The 19,299-nt window shown below is 41.1% G+C and overlaps 1 protein-coding gene across 1 annotated transcript in view; it reads right to left on the bottom strand.

Annotated features, from left to right (window-relative positions):
- Positions 1–19,299, bottom strand: part of GADL1 (glutamate decarboxylase like 1) — a 147,491-nt gene that overhangs the window by 121,813 nt on the left and 6,379 nt on the right. Inside the window, exons 3-8 of the mRNA XM_065885240.1 lie at positions 18,365–18,455; positions 14,626–14,732; positions 13,818–13,933; positions 7,974–8,053; positions 7,799–7,853; positions 2,946–3,062 (exon numbers count right to left, since the gene is read on the bottom strand). Of these exons, the coding sequence (XP_065741312.1) occupies positions 2,946–3,062; positions 7,799–7,853; positions 7,974–8,053; positions 13,818–13,933; positions 14,626–14,732; positions 18,365–18,455 (566 nt within the window). The remainder of the gene's footprint in view (positions 1–2,945; positions 3,063–7,798; positions 7,854–7,973; positions 8,054–13,817; positions 13,934–14,625; positions 14,733–18,364; positions 18,456–19,299) is intronic.

Below are 19,299 nucleotides of genomic sequence, written 5' to 3'. Positions count from 1 at the left end.
AGGGGAAAGACGACGTGCCTGATGCCAGTGCCCTACTTGTATTGGCTTCGCTCCATAACCCCCTCACTCCAGAGCTCGCAACAACATCGAACCAACGGATGTCATTATTGAGCTATGAGCCAGACACCATGAGTACCATTTTACTACGTTTTTCTCTTCAAGTAATTAGTTAATAATTTAATTGTAGAGCCAATCTTGAATGGGAAGTGGAGGCAGGGTGGAATGTAGAGATGGCAGCCCCTAAAGCCCATGATTTTAAATACAGTGTTTGTCACCTCCCCCGGGACTTGGGATGGAGCGTGGGTGAGACACTGTAGGACGTGTTGCTGGGAGGGTGAGGTTTTGCAGTGGCCGCAGCCTCTGCTTCAGAGAAGAGCTGGACCAGCCCTGAAATCCTGGTCTCAGGCAGAGGCTGGGATAACATTGACTCTCGCAGATACAGAATAATCCTGGAGGCAAAATATTCTAACATAGCTGAAGTTTTTCTTATTCTGTTGTTCAAAAATACATTGTAATTAACCAAATTTCAGACACTATCAGAGGTAAGAGTACCAGTTTTTTGTGGATTGCTAAGAAAGAAAAAAAAATGACATCAACATACCAATTAGGTATATTAAAAATGTAAACAAAATATGTGTATCTTAGAAATAATAAGATATGGTATATATGCCTGGCAACCTGGTTTTATGGAAAATGCAGAAGACCAAGCAATTCTAATTACATTTTTAAAAAGAAATCAAGTAAATGCCAGTTTTTAATATTTTAAAGGATCTTTAAAATACCCTTTAGAAAATTTCACGACTTCCCTGGTGGCACAGTGGTTAAGAATCCGCCTGCCAATGTAGGGGAGACGGGTTTGAGCCCTGGTCCGGGAAGATCCCACATGCCGTGGAGCAACTAAGCCCATGCGCCACAACTACTGAGCCTGCGTGCCACAACTACCGAAGCCCATGCGCCTAGGGCCTGTGCTCTGTGACAAGAGAAGCCACTGCTATAAGAAGCCTGCACACCACAAGGAAGAGTAGCCCCCGCCCACTGCAACTAGAGAAAGCCGGTGTGCAGCAACGAAGACCCAATACAGCCAAAAAAATTCGAACAGGCCAAAGTAATCACCGTAATTTTACTAATTTTTACCTGTAAAATTAATAAACTACCCTTGGTATATGAAGTTTCTTCAAGAGAAGTTATATGCTCTTGCATAAAATTTTATCAGCAGAATGATGTCTGCAATATTAGAGGATGAGTGAGTACTGTCTCAACGTTAGAGCTAATTTCTTTAATAAGTCATATAAACAGTTGTCAAATTTAATCTAATACTACAGACATTCAACTTGAAGCTTATTATATGCAAATAGAACAGTTTGCGTGGCTTAAATATTCCCTTATAAGAGTGTTTTCTTCAAAAATTCAACCTTTGATTTTTAGAAAATCTAGAGAGGTTTTCATTCACATCTTATAAATCACAATTCTTTCTAAGCCCCATAAATCTCTTAATATCATTCCCAATTTGGAAACTGCTGTAGTTACTCTGTTTTACATAAACCATATAATCTATATTTGATGTTTCTTTTATGAGAGTAGAATTTTTAAGTATAACTGCTCATATATTTGATTTTGCCCCTATTTCCGTAAGTATAACTGCTCATATATTTGATTTTGCCCCTATTTCCACAGTCACAAAAGTACTCACTTCATATTATCTTTCAGGACATACTGTATTATTATGCTTCTAAGTCTATAAAAATCAATAAGATATAAGTTGAAATGTGAACAGAAACAGATACTATAATCCCACTTAAAGAAGTCACAAATAATCTACCTGATGTATTGCCATTGGCTTACTAATCAAGCCTATAACTCTAGTGAGCTTTATATTACTACTTCTGCTTTTACCAAATATTAGCATACATTTAATGAAAACTTTGAGTTGCTGAAAAATTCTTTCGATATTATATCATAGAAACTTTACCTTGAAAGCATAAAGTCATCCAAACTATAAAATTATGTGCAGGCATATCCCCCAAAGAAATACTCAGTTACCTAATGTTCAGTAAGTCAAAAAAAATTGTCCTTTCTTTTTCTGATAAGGAGGACACAAAACCACTCACTTACTGGAGGAAAGTTCCTCTCAACTGCAAGTTCAACAGTTCCTTCTACTGGGTTGAATCAAACCAATTAACTGCTGTTTTCACACACACACAAAGAAAACCAAAATGCTCAACAAGCATTCATAACTGGCTGAATTCAATTTTTTAATCTTAAATAAGTAGAATTGTAAGAGTTACTTTTAATTTAGGACAACCATTATTATGAACGACCCTAGGACCTACAAAACTAATTAGAAAAAAAAAAAGGCCAACCCTTTAAGTTATAAAATTGTGAAGAATATAAGTTATCTCAATCCCTCTCCAATAGTTATCTATGATAGATCCAGATAAAACCTGTTTTAATTATGGCATGCAATGAAGTCATGCAGCCTTTTGCATTTTCCAGCTGATTGGAAGCACAGAATGTTAGAGCTAGAAGATCCTTTATTGACCACGTCAGTCATTTCCCTCTTTACAGATGAAACCAAAACCCAAACAGCTGGGGTCAAAATGAAGAGGAGGCAGATTCGAATCCAAAACCAGCCTCTCGACTGCACAGTAGGAAATGTGTCCCCCACACAGTGTTGCCTCAGTGACAGTAGATCCAAGGGACCAAAGAAAAGATTCAGGACAGAAGAGGAAATCTGGAAAACTAAGACAAAATGCGCATCAATGCAGGATCTTCTTCCTTATTACCTAACAGAAAACAACACATTTATTTCCCCTAATTAGAAATATACATTTAAATACAACTAGCTGGGGACCTCACATTTAGTTACTGGGAATACGAAAAACTTCCCACCAAAGCTGCCAAAAGGCTAGAAAGTTTAACAGATATGCACACCCAGATGAACTTACATCCACGTGGAGCCAGAGGCCATGCCTCTCGCAGACGTCCGCTATCTCATCCAGAGGATCGAAGGCCCCCAGTACCGTGGTACCAGAGGTGGCACAGACAAGGAATGGAGCTGCACCCTGTGAGAAGGACCCACACGTGAGAATTATAAGAATCATCATCATCACCATTAAATCTGTGCTGCAGTAGGGTGGTAAACACAAGGGTTATACACCCAGACATTTATCTGGTTTCTTTGGAGATAAACATTCATTGAGTGAGCGTTGTTTACACGTCTCCATCACATGGCCTCTAGTCACTATATATACGCTAAAGAAACAGAAAATGCCATGACAATAGTATCCTTTGTCCCAACTCCACATGCATCCTTATTCTCTTTACGCTCATTTTCTTTATTAGTCTTTTCTGTTCTCTAGCTTTTCTGGATAGAAGTGAATAAACTCAACCTCCACAGCAAACTGGCATCCTGTGTGACTCCTAACTCCTTCCCAGGGAGACTCATGGGGCCTCCCTAACACCTCCAAAATAAGAAGGAACAGGGCTGGAAGACAAACAGCCAGCTCCAGGAGCAGGCCATGCAGGCCTGTCTGCTTGTCACCTGGTAAAGTAAGAGCAGCTACAAGGCAAGGGATGTAATCAGGTATAAATTTGGCGTCAGAGGCGATATGGTAACCTCATTGGGATAAACTCCCCCAAACGGGTGCTGCCACAGAGAAAGTCATTAGAATGTGCTGGAAAAGAGAACCTGCGTCTTTCTGCCGTAATTTTCCCTCCTCATCCAGTCCGTGGCTGCGTCTTGCGGAGAGAGCAGGTACCCGTGAGAAATGGGAGGAAAGGGAGAATGTAGGAACAAGTGCAGAGATGAATGGTAATTCCAGCCGAGCGAGCCAGGCACCCTGGTCCCATGAGGGATTTTATGGCAGCCATGTAGAAGACAGTACACAAGGTTGTTTCCAGATAGATCCATCCCAACGTGTTGGCAGAGGTGTGTTGCTCTCTTTGGAAGTGCCATGAGGGGAAAATTTGCAGACAAAGGTGGTGATCAGGAGAGCAAGTAGAATCCTGATTCTAGAGCACAAGAAGTCAGTGACAAGAATACTTACTTGCAGAGAAAGAGTCAAAGTCATTTTAGGATGGAGTCATTTTCCCCCCAGTTTTATTGTGAAATACACTTGTTCTTGTAAAATAATTTAATGTCAGGGGTGTTCAGCTTGAACCAGATTCATTCCAATTTAGCTGACCTTTGACAGAAAGAAGTTATTTCTCGATGGAAAGCGGGGTAGAGCAAGGACGCTTGGTCCACATCTCTAGGCTGAGATGCACAGGAATCAAAGTGATGGTACACAATGGAAACATCTGCCACGTGGGGAGACAGCTGTGACACATGGAATACAGTCCACCAAGCCTCCTAGAGCACGGCCAGTAGGTGACAGAGCCCCTGGGACCATAGGCTTTGGGACTTCTTCCCTGTAATCAACTACCAACAGATTATGTCTTTATCATGCCCATGACCTAAATGAAATGTGACCAGATTTACATCCATCAGTAAAAGCAATAGAAAAAGTAATTTACTAAAACCACTGAAGGTGTCTTTAATGGTTGAGCTTTCCTTATAAAGTCTATGACATCCTGACAATTGTGAGAAAATATCTATGCTAGCTATTACAGACCATTAATGAGTTTTCCTCACCTGTTTAATCTAGCTATAAATATAAGTCCCAGAAATTCAACTTTCATAATCTGGATTTAACCTTCCAGGTTTTTTTTCCCTTTCTCATATCTCACACTATTAATGAGAAAAGTCAGTGGAAACAGTATTGACTGTGTGTTGCCAATGAGTTGTATTCTCTAAGAAAGTTTGTCATTTCAAATACTCATACACAAAAATACTTCCAATTATTCAGTGTTTATACTAGTTTTATCTTTTTATAAGCACTTTAGAACTTCTGATGCTTCTGTGGTTTTTACCATCTTTGTAATGGCATCAAGGTAAAGGTCACTGCTCAACAGATTTTTAATGGATCGTGGTTGGCCAGGGAATTGAACCCCAGCAGCAAAAAAAAAGTTGATAACTATTTCCTACATCTGTAACAATATGAGTTAAAAACTTGAAACAAACAACAACAAAAAGTAGGTCTGAAGCTACTGAGAAAAAGAAACTAGTCATCAGGTATTAAAATCTCAGAATGGATGCAAGATTTGTCCTTAGTGAATCCAAGCTCAAGTTTTAACTGACTTGAGAGAAAACTGAGGAGGCATGCCAACACTAACCCTGTTGCCCTACTTTCAAATGTGCCTAAAGCAATTTTTACTTTTTAAAAACTTCCCTTTCAAGTTCTCAACTTCATGATATGTCACTTTCATGGACTTTCATTGTCAAAACAAACAGAAATTTGAACAATGAAAATAATAATGACTGCCGTGGAATAAAATCCATCCAATATGTTAGAAGATGAGTTCTTCACGATACTTTAAAAAGAAAAAAATGTTTGGCTATCTTTCAGGATGCCTGGCAACTCACTCACTATTCTGAAAATTGGTAAATAAGGGAAAAGAGTAAAATATTGGTTCTGTCTTGCTTGTCCAAACTGTTTCCTTAGGGAAACCAAATACGGATGAAGAAACAAAAATGCTTAGGGTAGTAGGCCTGCCATTAAATGAAGAAGGAATGAGAGAATGAATTAGAACATCACTAATGAAATAACGGGTCTAGACAATGATGACAAATGGCAGCAAAATCCATGAGGTGAGAGGCTGATGCAGAGTTCTGTGACAGATGGACCGATAACAAAAGGAGGTCCAAGACGTCTCCTGATTGAAAGGCAAAATGCCACCCATGAAGTCGTCCTGGTAAAAATTCCAACCTGAATCTTCCCAAGTCTCAGTATCTAACAGCCAAATTACAGGAAATATAGAAAACAGATGGGGAGGTACAGGGGAGGGGAGCGCTTAGAGTCTCAAATTCTTGATGGAATCAACAAAATCCATAATGTGAAAACTCTACAGGGCAAAGGACTTGGTTTCTCCAACAGATCAGTTGCAGGGGAAAAAAGGAGGGGAGACTGTAGGTTAGAAAAGATTTATGTGATAAATCAACCAAATGCCACACATGGACTTTGTATGACTCCTTATTCAGACCACCAGCTATTTTTTTAAAAAGGCAATGAGAGAAAGTTTAATCAGAGTGAATACTGGATAATATTAAGAACTTATTCTTTCTTATAATTGCGTTATGGGCTTTTTTGAAAGAGAAAGTGCATATCTTTTACAGATATACTGAACTATTTATAGATCAAATGACATAATGTGTAGGATACACTTCAAACTGATCTAGAGGTACTGGGAGGGGATGTGAGCATAAGCTAATGATTGTGAAAGTTGCATGACTGGTATATGGAATCTCATTATATTAGTTTTACATATATTTACAATTTTCCATAATGAAAAGTTTAAAATTGAAAGAAAGAAAGAAAGAAAGGAGGGAGGGAGGGAGGGAGGAAGGAAGGAAAGAGAAAGAGAGGAAGGGAAGGAAGGAAGGAGGAAGGGGTGTTGGTGGGTGTTCCCCACCAACAAGCATTAATAACATAAAGTTCTTTTTGATAGGAACTTCTGTAGAAAAAGATAAAACTAGATTTAAAAAAATAGATAAAACTAGAAGGTGATATCTGTAGTTCACAGCAGAATAAACAGGTTGCAATATAGAATTTTACCCAAGAGATAAAGAAATCTGATAACCTGTACCACCAGACAACTATCAAATCCACTTGTCAATGGAATGTTTTAAAAAATATCGTGCTAAGGACACACACCAGAAGCCAATACATGTGCAATAAAGGCAGAACTTTTAAGTACAGAATTTCACACCAAATACAGTGATCTAGCGTGCCCCAGACAAGTTGAATTTCATGAAAAGTTTTTAAAAATATGAAGAGTGAAAGAAAAGAAATATAATACTAAATCTTAAAAAATAAAAATTAAAGAACCCATCTTTCCTAAAGTGTGAAGCCCTCTGAGGAGAGATAAACTTATATCCCAGCTCAAAAGCTGGGCTTTTAATTTTTCAGCAGTCCCACCCCACGTTGTTGCGGTCTATTGGAAAGTGGTGGGAAAACGGTCTGAAGCTTCACTGGCATGGGGGCTGCGGGAAGATGGGAGGGAAGCAGTGAAGTGGCTGCACCTAATCCAGTAGGCTTTTGGTCCAAGAAGCAAGATGGCTGGCACCAAGACAATGCCACACCCAAAAAGCAGATGCCAGGCTTAGCTGGAGTACAGCAGGTGACCAGGGCCATGCCTTGTCTTCCCCAGCAATGGAGGTGCAAGCTTTAATACATCCTGGCAGCTAAGGAAGAGAGGATAGTCTGCCAGAGCTGAAATACTAGACCCACACCCAACAGGGGGTGATGGTTATGGATGGGCTTTGGGTGGAAGCAACCCAGGAGGACAGTTTGATCAAGAAATCAGAAATCATCCTGAACGCAGCCCAGAGACAACTGGTTTAGCCTGTAGCATCCTCAGAGTCAAGAGCCACGTAGGAGTGTGGATGCTGGGACCCTGCTAGAGAGGCTGGGCTCATCTTTTGAGCCTAATTCTAGGCAAGAATCCGGAATCCAGTGATGTCAGTGTTTTAATAAGCTCCAGCCATCTGGGAATGAGAACATCTGAGAAACTCCGCAGAACGTGTAGAGCAAGCACCCGGAAATAGCACATCTGTAAATGAGCTTCCTCCTTTAATTCTAAGGGGCCCTCTTCTCTCTCCCACACATTCAGACGTGGGCCTGGCTGCTGGCCCTGCATGCTCCCCCAATGCCCAGACACACAAACGTTTTCTCTCCCTCCCTCTCCTTCCCCCTCTCACCTCTTTCTTGACTTGCCACACTTGCCTCTCCAGCTCCTCAGGTATCATCTTACCTCTAAGAGACACAGGTTTGAGACATTGTTATGTTCAGCTGTGAACAGACCTTGGTACTGCTTTTTAAATAGTATCAGTTTCCCCCTCCACCCACCTGGCTTCTGGATCCTGTCCCCATTACCTTCCATCTGTTTCCACAAAGCAAACATTCTCAGTACCAATCCCAAGAAAGGAGGCCGCCTTCTTCATAGAGTAATGACACTACATTCAAAAAGGCAAGGGGGAGAGAGAGACACAAATACATAGCATGAAAAAAGCACTGTTTATTTATCTAAATGGGTGTACATTATACGGCTAAGCCCAATCTTTGGAATAGTATTGCCATAAAAAAAAAGAAAGCCATTTAACTGAGCTCTTTAGTATAGTGGTTGAAAACACTGATTTTGGTTGGGGTCAGAGAAACCAGGATTTAATCCAAGTTTTCCCAGTTACAGCTATAGACCCTTGAGCAAAGAACACATACTCTCCAAGCCTCCATTTGCTAATCTATAAAGCGGACATGTGGATGCCTCCTCCACCTGCTTGTCATGGAGTTAAATGGGTTAATGTATGTAATGAGCTAGCACAGAGCCTGGCATACGGAAAAAACTTGGTCACTGGAGGCTGTTGTTTTAAGTAACATTGAGAAAAGTTTCTCTTGATGCTACTAATAAAACTCAGTATTAATGGAAACAGAATCTAGTCCACTGCTGACTCAAAAGCCCTCTAAGGAGTGAGCAAGACTGTCTCAAAAATTGTAGTCACAGACCACAGGAGGATCTGTTTTCAAGAGTAAACAATGGGTTATAAATGCTGATCAGACACTTGACCAATCTTGTTTAATAGTGAATGTAAGACTGAAATTAGACACACGGGAATGTGGCTAAATCATAACAACAAAAGTAATAATAATTTATAGACACACTACTGATGCAGCCCTGGCATGAATGAGGCTAAGAGCTGGCTTTGGAATTAGGTCTTGTCTATTTCTTATCGGCAAATAGTAGTATAGACTTTGGAGTGTTGGGTCTTTTTGCCCTACGTAAATCCTATCAAATAATTAGCATTCAAACATTGGAGATGTCGCTCTTTATACATTACTGTGGACAGGTGGTCAATTAATTCCTTTTCATGCCAGAAAAAATGAAGGTGCTAAAGGACATTATTGTACCAAAAAACCTTAGTAATTTAATTTGTGGGTATGAATACATTAAAAGAGTAGTCAAGCCTTCACACTTAACTTGATATAGTTCCCTCAAATGTGGTAATTTTTTTCCTCTTTTGTCAAGAGAGTTTTATGGGGAGCTCTTTTTGAGTTCTGCAAAAATAAATGCAGAAGTAACACCATCAGGAAAAATGAAACCATCCTAAATAATTAATTTCCAAATATCAAACAGGACACATTCAAAATGCCTATAGGATGCATTCATTTCGAGTTGTTACAAGAACATGTGCATAGTGAAGAGTAATAATGTACATGAAAATATAGTTAATTCCCTACTTGCTACATCAGCCCGCCATAGCTAAGGTGACACAGCTAAGGTGAATTATTTCTCACCAGAGACTGGGGCTCTGGCACCAAACAGCTATTGATTTCATAATGATAAATAGTAGCCTACCCCCACTGACATCTGCCAATAAGGAAAATCACCTTGCTTTGCCCTGAGAAACAGCAAAATACCCCCAACCAATGGATCTGCTGAATAAAAAACCTGTCATCAGAATAAGAATAGCTTCGGTGGAGCTATTTTTGGGTATCTCAGGGCAAAGTAGAGTCCAATGTCAATCTCAAATGGATACAGACAGCTTTTCACAAGTCTGAAAAACTCAAGTCTAAACATCTGAAAGCATCAGAGGAGGAAAAGAGCCCTGGAAGGGGAAAAAAAAGAGAGAGCAATGCTTCAGACATACTGAGTAGTTTCAAGAGAAGGAAAAACCTAGAAGGCCGGAGTTCAGAAGTAACAGCTGCATTTAGAAACAAGAAGTGCCTACTCCCTTCACTGGCAGAAGAGAAGTTAGTCCCTCTAAGACCCAATCTCCCCCTGAGTTTCACTCGTCCACAGAAGACACACAAATCTCAGTGGGTATTCATTTCTATAAAAGTAAGACGACCAGTGTCCACAGGAAAGACAGAATTGCACTGAAGTTTTCCTTCCTGGTTCCAGCAAGGATTTCATCTGTGACCTTGGGTTTCTCAGTGAGCCACTGCTTTCCCCTCCTGTGGATTGTGTTCTGGACACTTGAAGTCCTATGATGCTGACTAGTTTGAAGTTCAAATTAGCTTCAGGTGGTGGGGAGAGCGGGGTTATGAATGTTATGCCTTAGGAAATAAAGAAAAGGAATGTACAGGGACTTTTCCAAGAGCACGCAGCTGGTTCAATTCCTAAAGAGGCAGAGTCGGAATCCAGATGGACTACCTTACACCCTGCACAACATCCTGAAAAGCACCTGCTGGCCCGTGAATGCCTGCAATGCCATCCAAACTCAGGGCAGCCTCACCTAGAGAGCAGGGCCGTGATGGAGGGAGTCAGGCACCTCAGGTGCAAAATTTAAGGAGGCATGACCTTGAAACATGGACTCTACACGTCTCACTTGCCTCATCCCAGCCTCGATCCTGTTAGTAAGGAACTATGACAACTGATCACTGGCCTGGGAGTGAAAAGTGTTTCTTTTCTCCCTCACTTTTTAGTGGCAGACAATAATCACTACTTCATGCTAATTCCCAAAATGATTTGAATGACAACCCTAAGATTTCTATAAATGTAAGGAATTCATATCTAACTGCTAATCAGGCCACAAATCTGTTCCTTTTATTACTTTTCTCCAAAAGTCCCCTTCTCTTTGGTTCCCGCTTGGCCTGGAGAGGCTACCTTAGATATGCTGACCGTCTAGGGGTCTCTGCTGTGATCTTCCTGGTCTCCACCAACAGCTGAATTACCGCGGACACCTGAAGTGTATGCAAAAACCCCTTTAGTGGCGAGTGCACATATTCTGCATTTGATGGTGCAAGGCAGAGATGGAGTAACTTACCCTGGTTCATCTGGGGCTGCAATAAAAACTGGAAAAGTAAGGCCACCTGATAAAACAATCTGGGAAAATAACCAGGGGGCCATGGGCCAACACCTGAAAAAAACAAGGGGGCTATAACAAAAAGATTAGCATAGGGTTTAGGATCTTTTAGGAAACACAGCTTTCTTTAATTCTTTTTTTTAACTAAGTAATGAATTGATTTGTTGTAAATAGTGGTACAGAGGTCCCTAAAATATGAATTAAAGTAATGCCAATGCTATGACTTGGGTCTCTTTGGCAGAGCAGGGAAAAGAAGGAGCTACAAAGAAGAGTATGGTGGATGGGGTAAAACATATATTCAAGGCTACAGTGTGTTCAAAGTCATGGAATTTTTCTATGGAGTTCACTTTGTTGTGGACTGAAAGTTTGAGTCCCCTCAAAATTCATGTGTGTTTAATCCCTGCCCACCAATGTGATGGTCTCCAGGGCGAGACTCTGATGGGATGAGTGCCCTTGTAAAAAGAGGAAGGCAGGCCTCACTTTGACCACGAGCCTGGACGGAGGCAAGGCCATGTGAGCACAGAGGTTCACTCGCCAGGAAGCAGCTTCTCTCCAGACACCAGCACCTTGATCATGGACATCCCAACCTCCAGAACTGTGAGAAATAGACGTCTGTTGTTTAGGCCACCCACTCTATATTTTGGTAGAGCAGTCTGAGCAAACTAAGACACACATCTAGCTTGGTTTTCTGGCTCCATCCTCTGCTGGTCTGTTAGCCAAGGCATATATTTTACCTCTTTTCGCGCCTATATCTCCACCGGAGATTTTAAAAAATACTTAGTTCTGGGTTCACAACTTTTCAATTTCTTTTCATTCCCAACTTGCCAGCTACACCTGTTACTGATCTTTCCCAGGCATAATCTTTATTTTAGGCTTCCATAGAAATTCTTCCCTCTTTCTGGAGCAATTATCCCAGAAAAGAACTCTGGTACATTTTAAACCAAATGAAGAACAAAAAAGGCAAAAGTAAAAGCACTGCACTGATAGCAGGGCCCCTATTTAATCAGCTTTCCAAGGCATGGAAATAGCAATTCTAATGCAGAGGGGCTCTGCATTTCTGATACACTAGGGTTCCTTCAACTGAAATACCAAGGATTGGAACCCAAGGGTTGGAACCAAAGTTTCCCAGGGCAGGGAAATTCTACTCCATAATCATTCCAAATAACCAAGCATTTTCCACAGATGTCCACATTCCCAAGCATTCTTCTCTTGCTACAGAATGAGCATCTCATGAGGAAGGGCCTGGGGAGCTGAGGTCAGAATCTCAGACTAGATGACTCCTCCCAGCTGCCCCCAACTCAATGCCCACTTTGCTCTTAGCGCTGAACTAACCAGAACTCAGGCAGGGCAGGGGGAACACGCGGGGGTGGTCAGGTTCCTGCACCATTTATACTTTTGCCATAATAAAGTAACCTGCTCTTGAAAGAAAGTAAAAGATACAGGAAAGTCCAGCTGGAATTAACAGAGAATTTTCAGAGTTTGCCCACCTCACATGTTTGACAGGAGACCTAGGATTATTGCAGAAGGTACAGGAGGGGACATGGGGAAGAAGCAGTGGTGGGATGGACCCCCAGAGGCCCCCACTGGAATCACAAAAATAAAAACAAAAAAAGCATCCCTTCTAAGTAAGACTGCATATGAGCTGTGCTCTGCATTATTATTGCTGGGTCATTCTCCTCCTCCTATTACTACTAATAGCTAACGTTTTTGTCTATCTAGCATGTGCCAGATGCTACTTTACATGCTCTAACTCATTCAATCTTTGCAAAAACCCACTAATCAATCAGTGCCTACTAAGCTCATGTCGCCACTGAGCTGCTTTAATGGCCCCAGACTGTTCACTGCTCCCTGCATCCAATCCCTTTTCCTGGTGGCTTTGCAGAGTCCCCTTAAGAGGTGAAGTCTATTTTCCCACTTCTTGGATCTAGGTTCCTATATACAACTTATTTTACCAAGAAAATGAGGGAGAACTGACAATTGCCAGTTCTGAGCCCAGGACTCAGGAGGCCCAGTGTGTGTCCATGCTGTTTTTTACCTGCACCACTGTCATGACAACACACCTGGACTAGCCTGCTGGCAGATGAGAGACACGTGGAGCATCACTGGGGTCATCCCAGCCCAGCCACTCCCAGATCAGCCACTCGCCAGCCAAGTCCAGCCAAGAACAGCAGCACTGCCCAGCTATCTCCAAACTCGAAGGCAATAGTATCTGGCTATAGTCCTATGCCACTGGGTTTTGGAGTAATTTGTTAGATATTAGAGCTAACTGATACACTCATTTTTATAAATTAGGAAACTGAGGCACAGAGAAATTAGTCAACTTACCCAAGGTCACTCAGATAGTAAGTAGTGGAGACAGGAATTGAATCCAGGCAGCCTAGTTGAAAGCCAATGCACTCATCCACAATTGGACCTCCTACTTCAGTGGGGAGCACAGTGAGATAGGGGATCGTGGCAACATCCAACTGTGCGTGTGTGTGCACACGTTACTGAATATCTCCCTTTCCTCTTGAAGAGCCCTTGTGTTAGCCATTCAAAGCAATCAATTTCATAAGGAAATGGGAGTAGAAGACATACCTGATATCAGTAGCAATCATCTAAGTTCTCAAAAATAAGACACTCAGAGATTCAAAGAAAAAGGTGGCACTTTCAAATTAAGTGTTCTCTTTTCTCTAAGAAAATGTTACAGGCTACAAATTTTAAATAAAGGTGATGTACAAAATTGGGTGGCCAGGGCTTACAATATCAAACCGATCAGAATTTCTTTTGGAATGAATACAACGTTGTACGTAGGCACGTGACTCACACATGGATGGGATAAGAGCACATCGGGAGCACCCAAACAAAAAAGCCCTCTTCATGATGTATTCATTCTCAGAAAATCTATATCTCATATCAAAAATAATTTGTTTTTTACCTCTGCCGATGTGAAAAGGATTAATCTTGGCAAGCCAGACAGCCCCTTTTCTTTAATATCAGGACAGTACTTGTATCTGGCTAAATTCATGGCATACATATTGGACACTGAACCACCTGCAAAAACAAAAACAGAAATATGTATAGCGTGACGTCCTTGTTCCCCAAGTGCCGGCTATGGTAGGAGGCATGGATGGCTGCGGGTGCACCAGCCTAATGACAAATTACTGTCAAAATCAAGGGAGCACCCCACCCCCCCAATCCCATTACTCTTACACACTTCCTCATCTCCAGTTCCAGAAGTTTTGGTCTATTCTCTCATTCCAGAGCTTTTCTAAACTAAGAGTTTCCATCTCTGGACTTAGGGCGAGTACCCAAGTCTCCATAGTTAATAATATTCTTTCTGTCTGTCTCTAATCAATAAAATGACAATACATGCTCCTCCCTGGTTCCAAAGAAGGACTGTAGGAGAAATAAAATATGATTCAGGAAACTTCTCAAGTAAAATTAATTGATAAACTTGAAAAACGTATGATAGCCCTTCCTAACTTCCAGCAACAGATAAATTCATTTGTGTTGGATATAAATCCAAAATTGTAGACATCTCATTTGTTAGCATGTATGTCACTTCTGTAGCATTTATGCAAAATATCGTCACTCTGGAGAAAGGCACAAGCTCGATTCTCCCCAAGTGGCATGATTAATATCCAAGTTTTTGTAATGTGGAAGTCTGTGGGAAGTTGTTCCTCAAATAAGGCATGAATAAAATTGTAGATGCTTTAATGGAGGCAATAACTAATTGCACTTACCTGGGTTAAATATTCCATCCCCTTCTTTCCAGCCAATAAATTCAATCATTTTCTTCAGAACCGCTTCTTCCACTAACAGAAACACTGGGGACACCTCATACGTATAACTAGATAGATATAAAAAACACTTCACTTCTATGACTAGAGTCAAACCATCCCTCTGGAGTCCCAAGAAATGCATACAGAGTTTTATTAAACCAAGTGGCTGCTGAAGTGTGGGTAGAGTCTTTGGAAATGAATCCATCAGAAACAGAGAATACACAGTCTATGACAGCGCTGGTCATGGTTAGATAAATGTCAGTAGCTGGTGGCTTTAAGGATACTAGCAACTTTGCAGTCTTAATTTAGAGCAAACCTTCAATTTCATTGGGAGGATCAAAGCAGTGCACCTGGATTCTTTGTATTAGCCATGAACAGCGGCCGTTTAGCTCTTTGGTTGCTGCTTTGGATGCTGGTTAAAGAAAAACCATTGTCATGGTAGCCAGGTTTATTAGGTTACTATCATGAAGTACCCTAGCAGTCAGCTCTAGAACTTGGGATTCCTCCACCACACTCCTGGGTTTGTACAAATGGCAAGAGCACTGTGGACATCTCTTATGATGTGATGATTTTACTACACAGTGCTACCTGGATCCCTGTCATGAAGGTTTGAGGCTCTGGGCTGGAATGCTGTCATTAGAGAGCATTGCTAAGTTAGCCCCTTTAGGAATGTCCTGTGGTGGTTCACACCTGATGACTGGTCCAGCTGGAGGTACAACTGGGCCTGGCCTTGGGGGCCCAGCTCCAGACCACACTGAAGGGCCAGGGTAGCTCCAGAGACGTCTGTGGGGTCAGCCGAGGTGGTCTTAGAGCCTACACAGTGGCTTGACTCCTATCTCTGCCCACTCCTGCTTCCTTCCCCTCCCTTCCCCTCCCTCAAACCCTGTTGACCCCAAGGGTTTCCCTTAATAAACATCCTACTCACTAAGCTCCATCTAGGGCAGCTGCCCAGGAATCCAGCCTGAAACAGTTACCATGTAATTTTATAACGTTTCTTTCTTTCTCCAGATAACTGGAGGGTGACTAATATGTATAATCTCCTTCTTGAACAATTAGGTGATTACCTTAAATTGAATCTGAATAAATAGGTACTCTAAATATGTAAGCTAAGCAGACACATTTAAATTCATAGTCACGGAATTTAATGCAATTATGTTAACATCAGAAGGAAAAAAACTTTAGTAAAGAGGCAAAAAAAAAAAAAAAGGAAAAGAGAACACCTACTGTGTTATCACCTCCCTACCTGCCAAGCACTCTAAAGTTACATCATTTTTCAAACAATTTAGCTTCTATTTTCAACCATGCTAGGAAACCACTTTACACATATCAAAAGTGTGGAAAAAAAGTATATATATATATGTGTACCTACAAATAAAAGTGAAATAATCATTCACTTTTTAGTAAGAAGAAAATACTATTAAACTTGTCTTTGAAAACTAGCTCAACCGTAAACCTAGAAATTGGCCTGGAGGTGGAGGAGAGGACAATACAGAATGTGCTCGTGGCTTCGTGAGATTTTGAGCAGACTCCTCATCTTAGCAGCAATTTAATACTTCAAAAGCCTCTAAATATTTCAGTAAAAGAACCCAGATGAGGAGTTAGAAAGATCCCAGGACTTAAAAGGAGAGGTTCATGGGCTTCCCTGGTGGTGCAGTAGTTGAGAGTCCGCCTGCCGATGTAGGGGACACGGGTTCGTCCCCCGGTCCGGGAAGATCCCACATGCCGTGGAGCGGCTGGGCCCGTGAGCCATGGCCACTGAGCCTGCGCGTCCGGAACCTGTGCTCCGCAACGGGAGAGGCCACGACAGTAAGAGGCCCGCGTACCGCAAAAAAAAAAGAGAGAGGTTCACAGAATTGTGTAATTTCACTATCTTTTCTACCACTTAACTCTTCTACCCATTGTAACCTGGTATCTGGTATTGTCTTGAATTATTCCACGAAAAATTCTGTAACTGAAGTCACCAATGACATCCATGTTGTTAATCCAAGGGACATTTTTAGTCTTTGTCTTAAACACTCTGCTCAACAATAGATGACTCTGGACACACTCTCCTCCATGGCTCCCAGGTCTTCCCAGTGGATTTTCTCCTTCTTCTCTCTCCACTGTAGGCTTATTCTCCTCCTCCCAACCATGAACTATCAGATGCCCTCAAGGCCCAGGCCCGAGTCGTCTTCTCTCCTCACTCTATGCTGTCCTGCAGAAAGTGCTTCTCCATCTCCTGGTTTGTTTTTATTTAAAATATCTCCATCCTGCTCATTAAAATCACTTGTTGGTCTATGAAAATATATCAGTGCCTGGGACACATAGACAGAAATTCAGATTTAATTGGTCTGGGCTGGGACCCAGGTCTTACTATTAACCAAATTCCTAGGTTGATTCTAAACAGCAGAAGGAGTTGAGAATCCCTGATTTTAGGAATCTCATCCATGCCCGCTACTGAAATTACCATCATTTGCCAGTAACACCTAAATTTATAACTTCCATATAAATATCAGAATTTCAGGCCCATATATATCTCAACTCACCAAGAGTATACTCTTAAATATTTCAAAGTTACTGCAAATGCAAATGTTCACAGTTGAAAACTGAATTACTGCTCTTGCCTTTTCAACCATATACTTGAAAATTGGTCCCTCTTCCGGTGCTTCTTATCTCAGTGAGTGACATGACCAACAACCCAGCTATTAAAGCCAAAAACCCTTGAGGGCCTTTATAAGGCATCATCTTATAAACCTCCCTCTTGTTCCCATTTCCAAGATCCAGTATATTATCCAGTTCTTTTTGTTTTATCTTCCAAAGACATTTTTCCCCCTCTATTCCTACCACTTCTGTCTAAATCCAAGCAACTATCATCTCTTACCTGACCAAGGTAATGCCATCCTAATGGGTCTCCTCCAATCCATTCTCCATATTTCCAGTGATCTTTTTACTAAGCAAATGTCACCTAGTGATGTGGAAACCTTCAATGGCTTTTCATTGTACTTAGAATAACTCATAAATGTGGCCCACTGGGCCCTGCACGTCTGGCTCCAATCTTGTCCTCCATGACACCCCCCATAACTTTCTCAGCTACACCCACCCTGACTTTTCGGTTCATAGCACATGCCATGCTGTCTCTTGTCATAGAGTCTTTGAACATGCTGTTCCCTCTGGAACCCATCCCTCCTCTTTTCACCTAGTTAACTTTCATTCATTCTTCAGCACTTAGCCGTCACTTCCTCAGAGAAGACTTCCCTCAGTGCCCAATAAGGAAAACTTGTCCCATTTATATTTACAGCATCATGCACCTCTCCTTCATTTGAAAATAATACATTAATTTGTGTAGATCATTTTGATTAATTTGCATGCATCTCTTATATCACTACATTATTTGCTTCATGGAGGCAAAGCAGAGGTTTGTTTTTACACAAAGTATCTCTCCAGCACCTTAGCACAGACATGGCTTTTCATGCAGGAATGAGTTCCTAATCAATTTTCTCATCTGTTAAGTGGAGATAATTCCTGCCTTACGCATCTCACAGTACCACTATCAGACCAAACTGTTCTTTGAATACTGCAAAGTGTCATAAGACTATTCCATTATTTATGATGACACTGCACAAATGAAACCATTAAATAGAATTTCATGAAATAAAATTTCACCTACTTAACAAAATCTCTAATCCATATTCCTTGTAAAATTCCATTTAAAGGTACTCACACACTTGGGTTTAATGCTTCTGTCATAAATCTGGCCACCAAGGAGTAATAATCGAGTCCAGCATATAACTGGTTGAAAAATCTTGGATGGTCTGTAAATTGAAACAGAATATTAATCTACACAGCAGTAAAAAAGAAAGAAAACTATCGACAGAATAACATAGTGAATCCTTCAGACAATGTAAGCAGCTGGATACAAGGAGTATACAATGCATGATTCCACTTATATGACGTTCAATATGGGGCAAAGCTGATCTGTGGAGACTGAGATTAGAATCCTGGGTACCTTTGGCAAGGAGATATTGATTAGGAAGGGGCTTGAGGGAGCCTCTGGAGTCCCAGGAATGGTGTATATCTTGCTCTGGGTGATGGTCACTTACATGCAGATATGTACAAATTCACTGAGCTGAGCATCTGAGATTTTCCACTTTCCTGAATGTAAATTATACCTCAATTTAAAAAAAAGCATTTAAAACATTGTCATGTACAAGGGAAACAAATGTTGAAGACCCATTTCATAGCCCTGTCTACTGAACAATATGCTTCTAAGCAGAACTTGAGCACTCTTTTGAGAGCTTTGCTTTACCTGTTTCTTTTTAAATACAACCCAGACCCAAACCAGAACCTTGAGAAATGGATTATTTGAGCAGTTTGTCCACGTATCAAAGCCTGCTGCTACCTTTACCTTCTAAAAATATCGATGTTAATTTCCCTAATTTAAACACATTTCACTCACCAACAGGGTTCACTTCAGGCTCCTGGCAGTGAGTGGCCTTTTAATTTTTCAGATTGGACCATTTTTTCTAGTGCAACTGGCATCGTGTTGATGGAGTACGATGTGACTCATCATGCAGCTTACATAAACTTTCTGATTCAATGCACTTCAAAGGCAGTTGCCTTTAAGGCTCGAAAAACTTCATTTCCAACTTTCTATTT

This window comes from Phocoena phocoena, chromosome 10 (genome assembly GCF_963924675.1).
Source record: "Phocoena phocoena chromosome 10, mPhoPho1.1, whole genome shotgun sequence".
NCBI classification, from domain to species: domain Eukaryota; kingdom Metazoa; phylum Chordata; class Mammalia; order Artiodactyla; family Phocoenidae; genus Phocoena; species Phocoena phocoena.
This window is presented reverse-complemented; position numbering and strand designations above follow the sequence as displayed.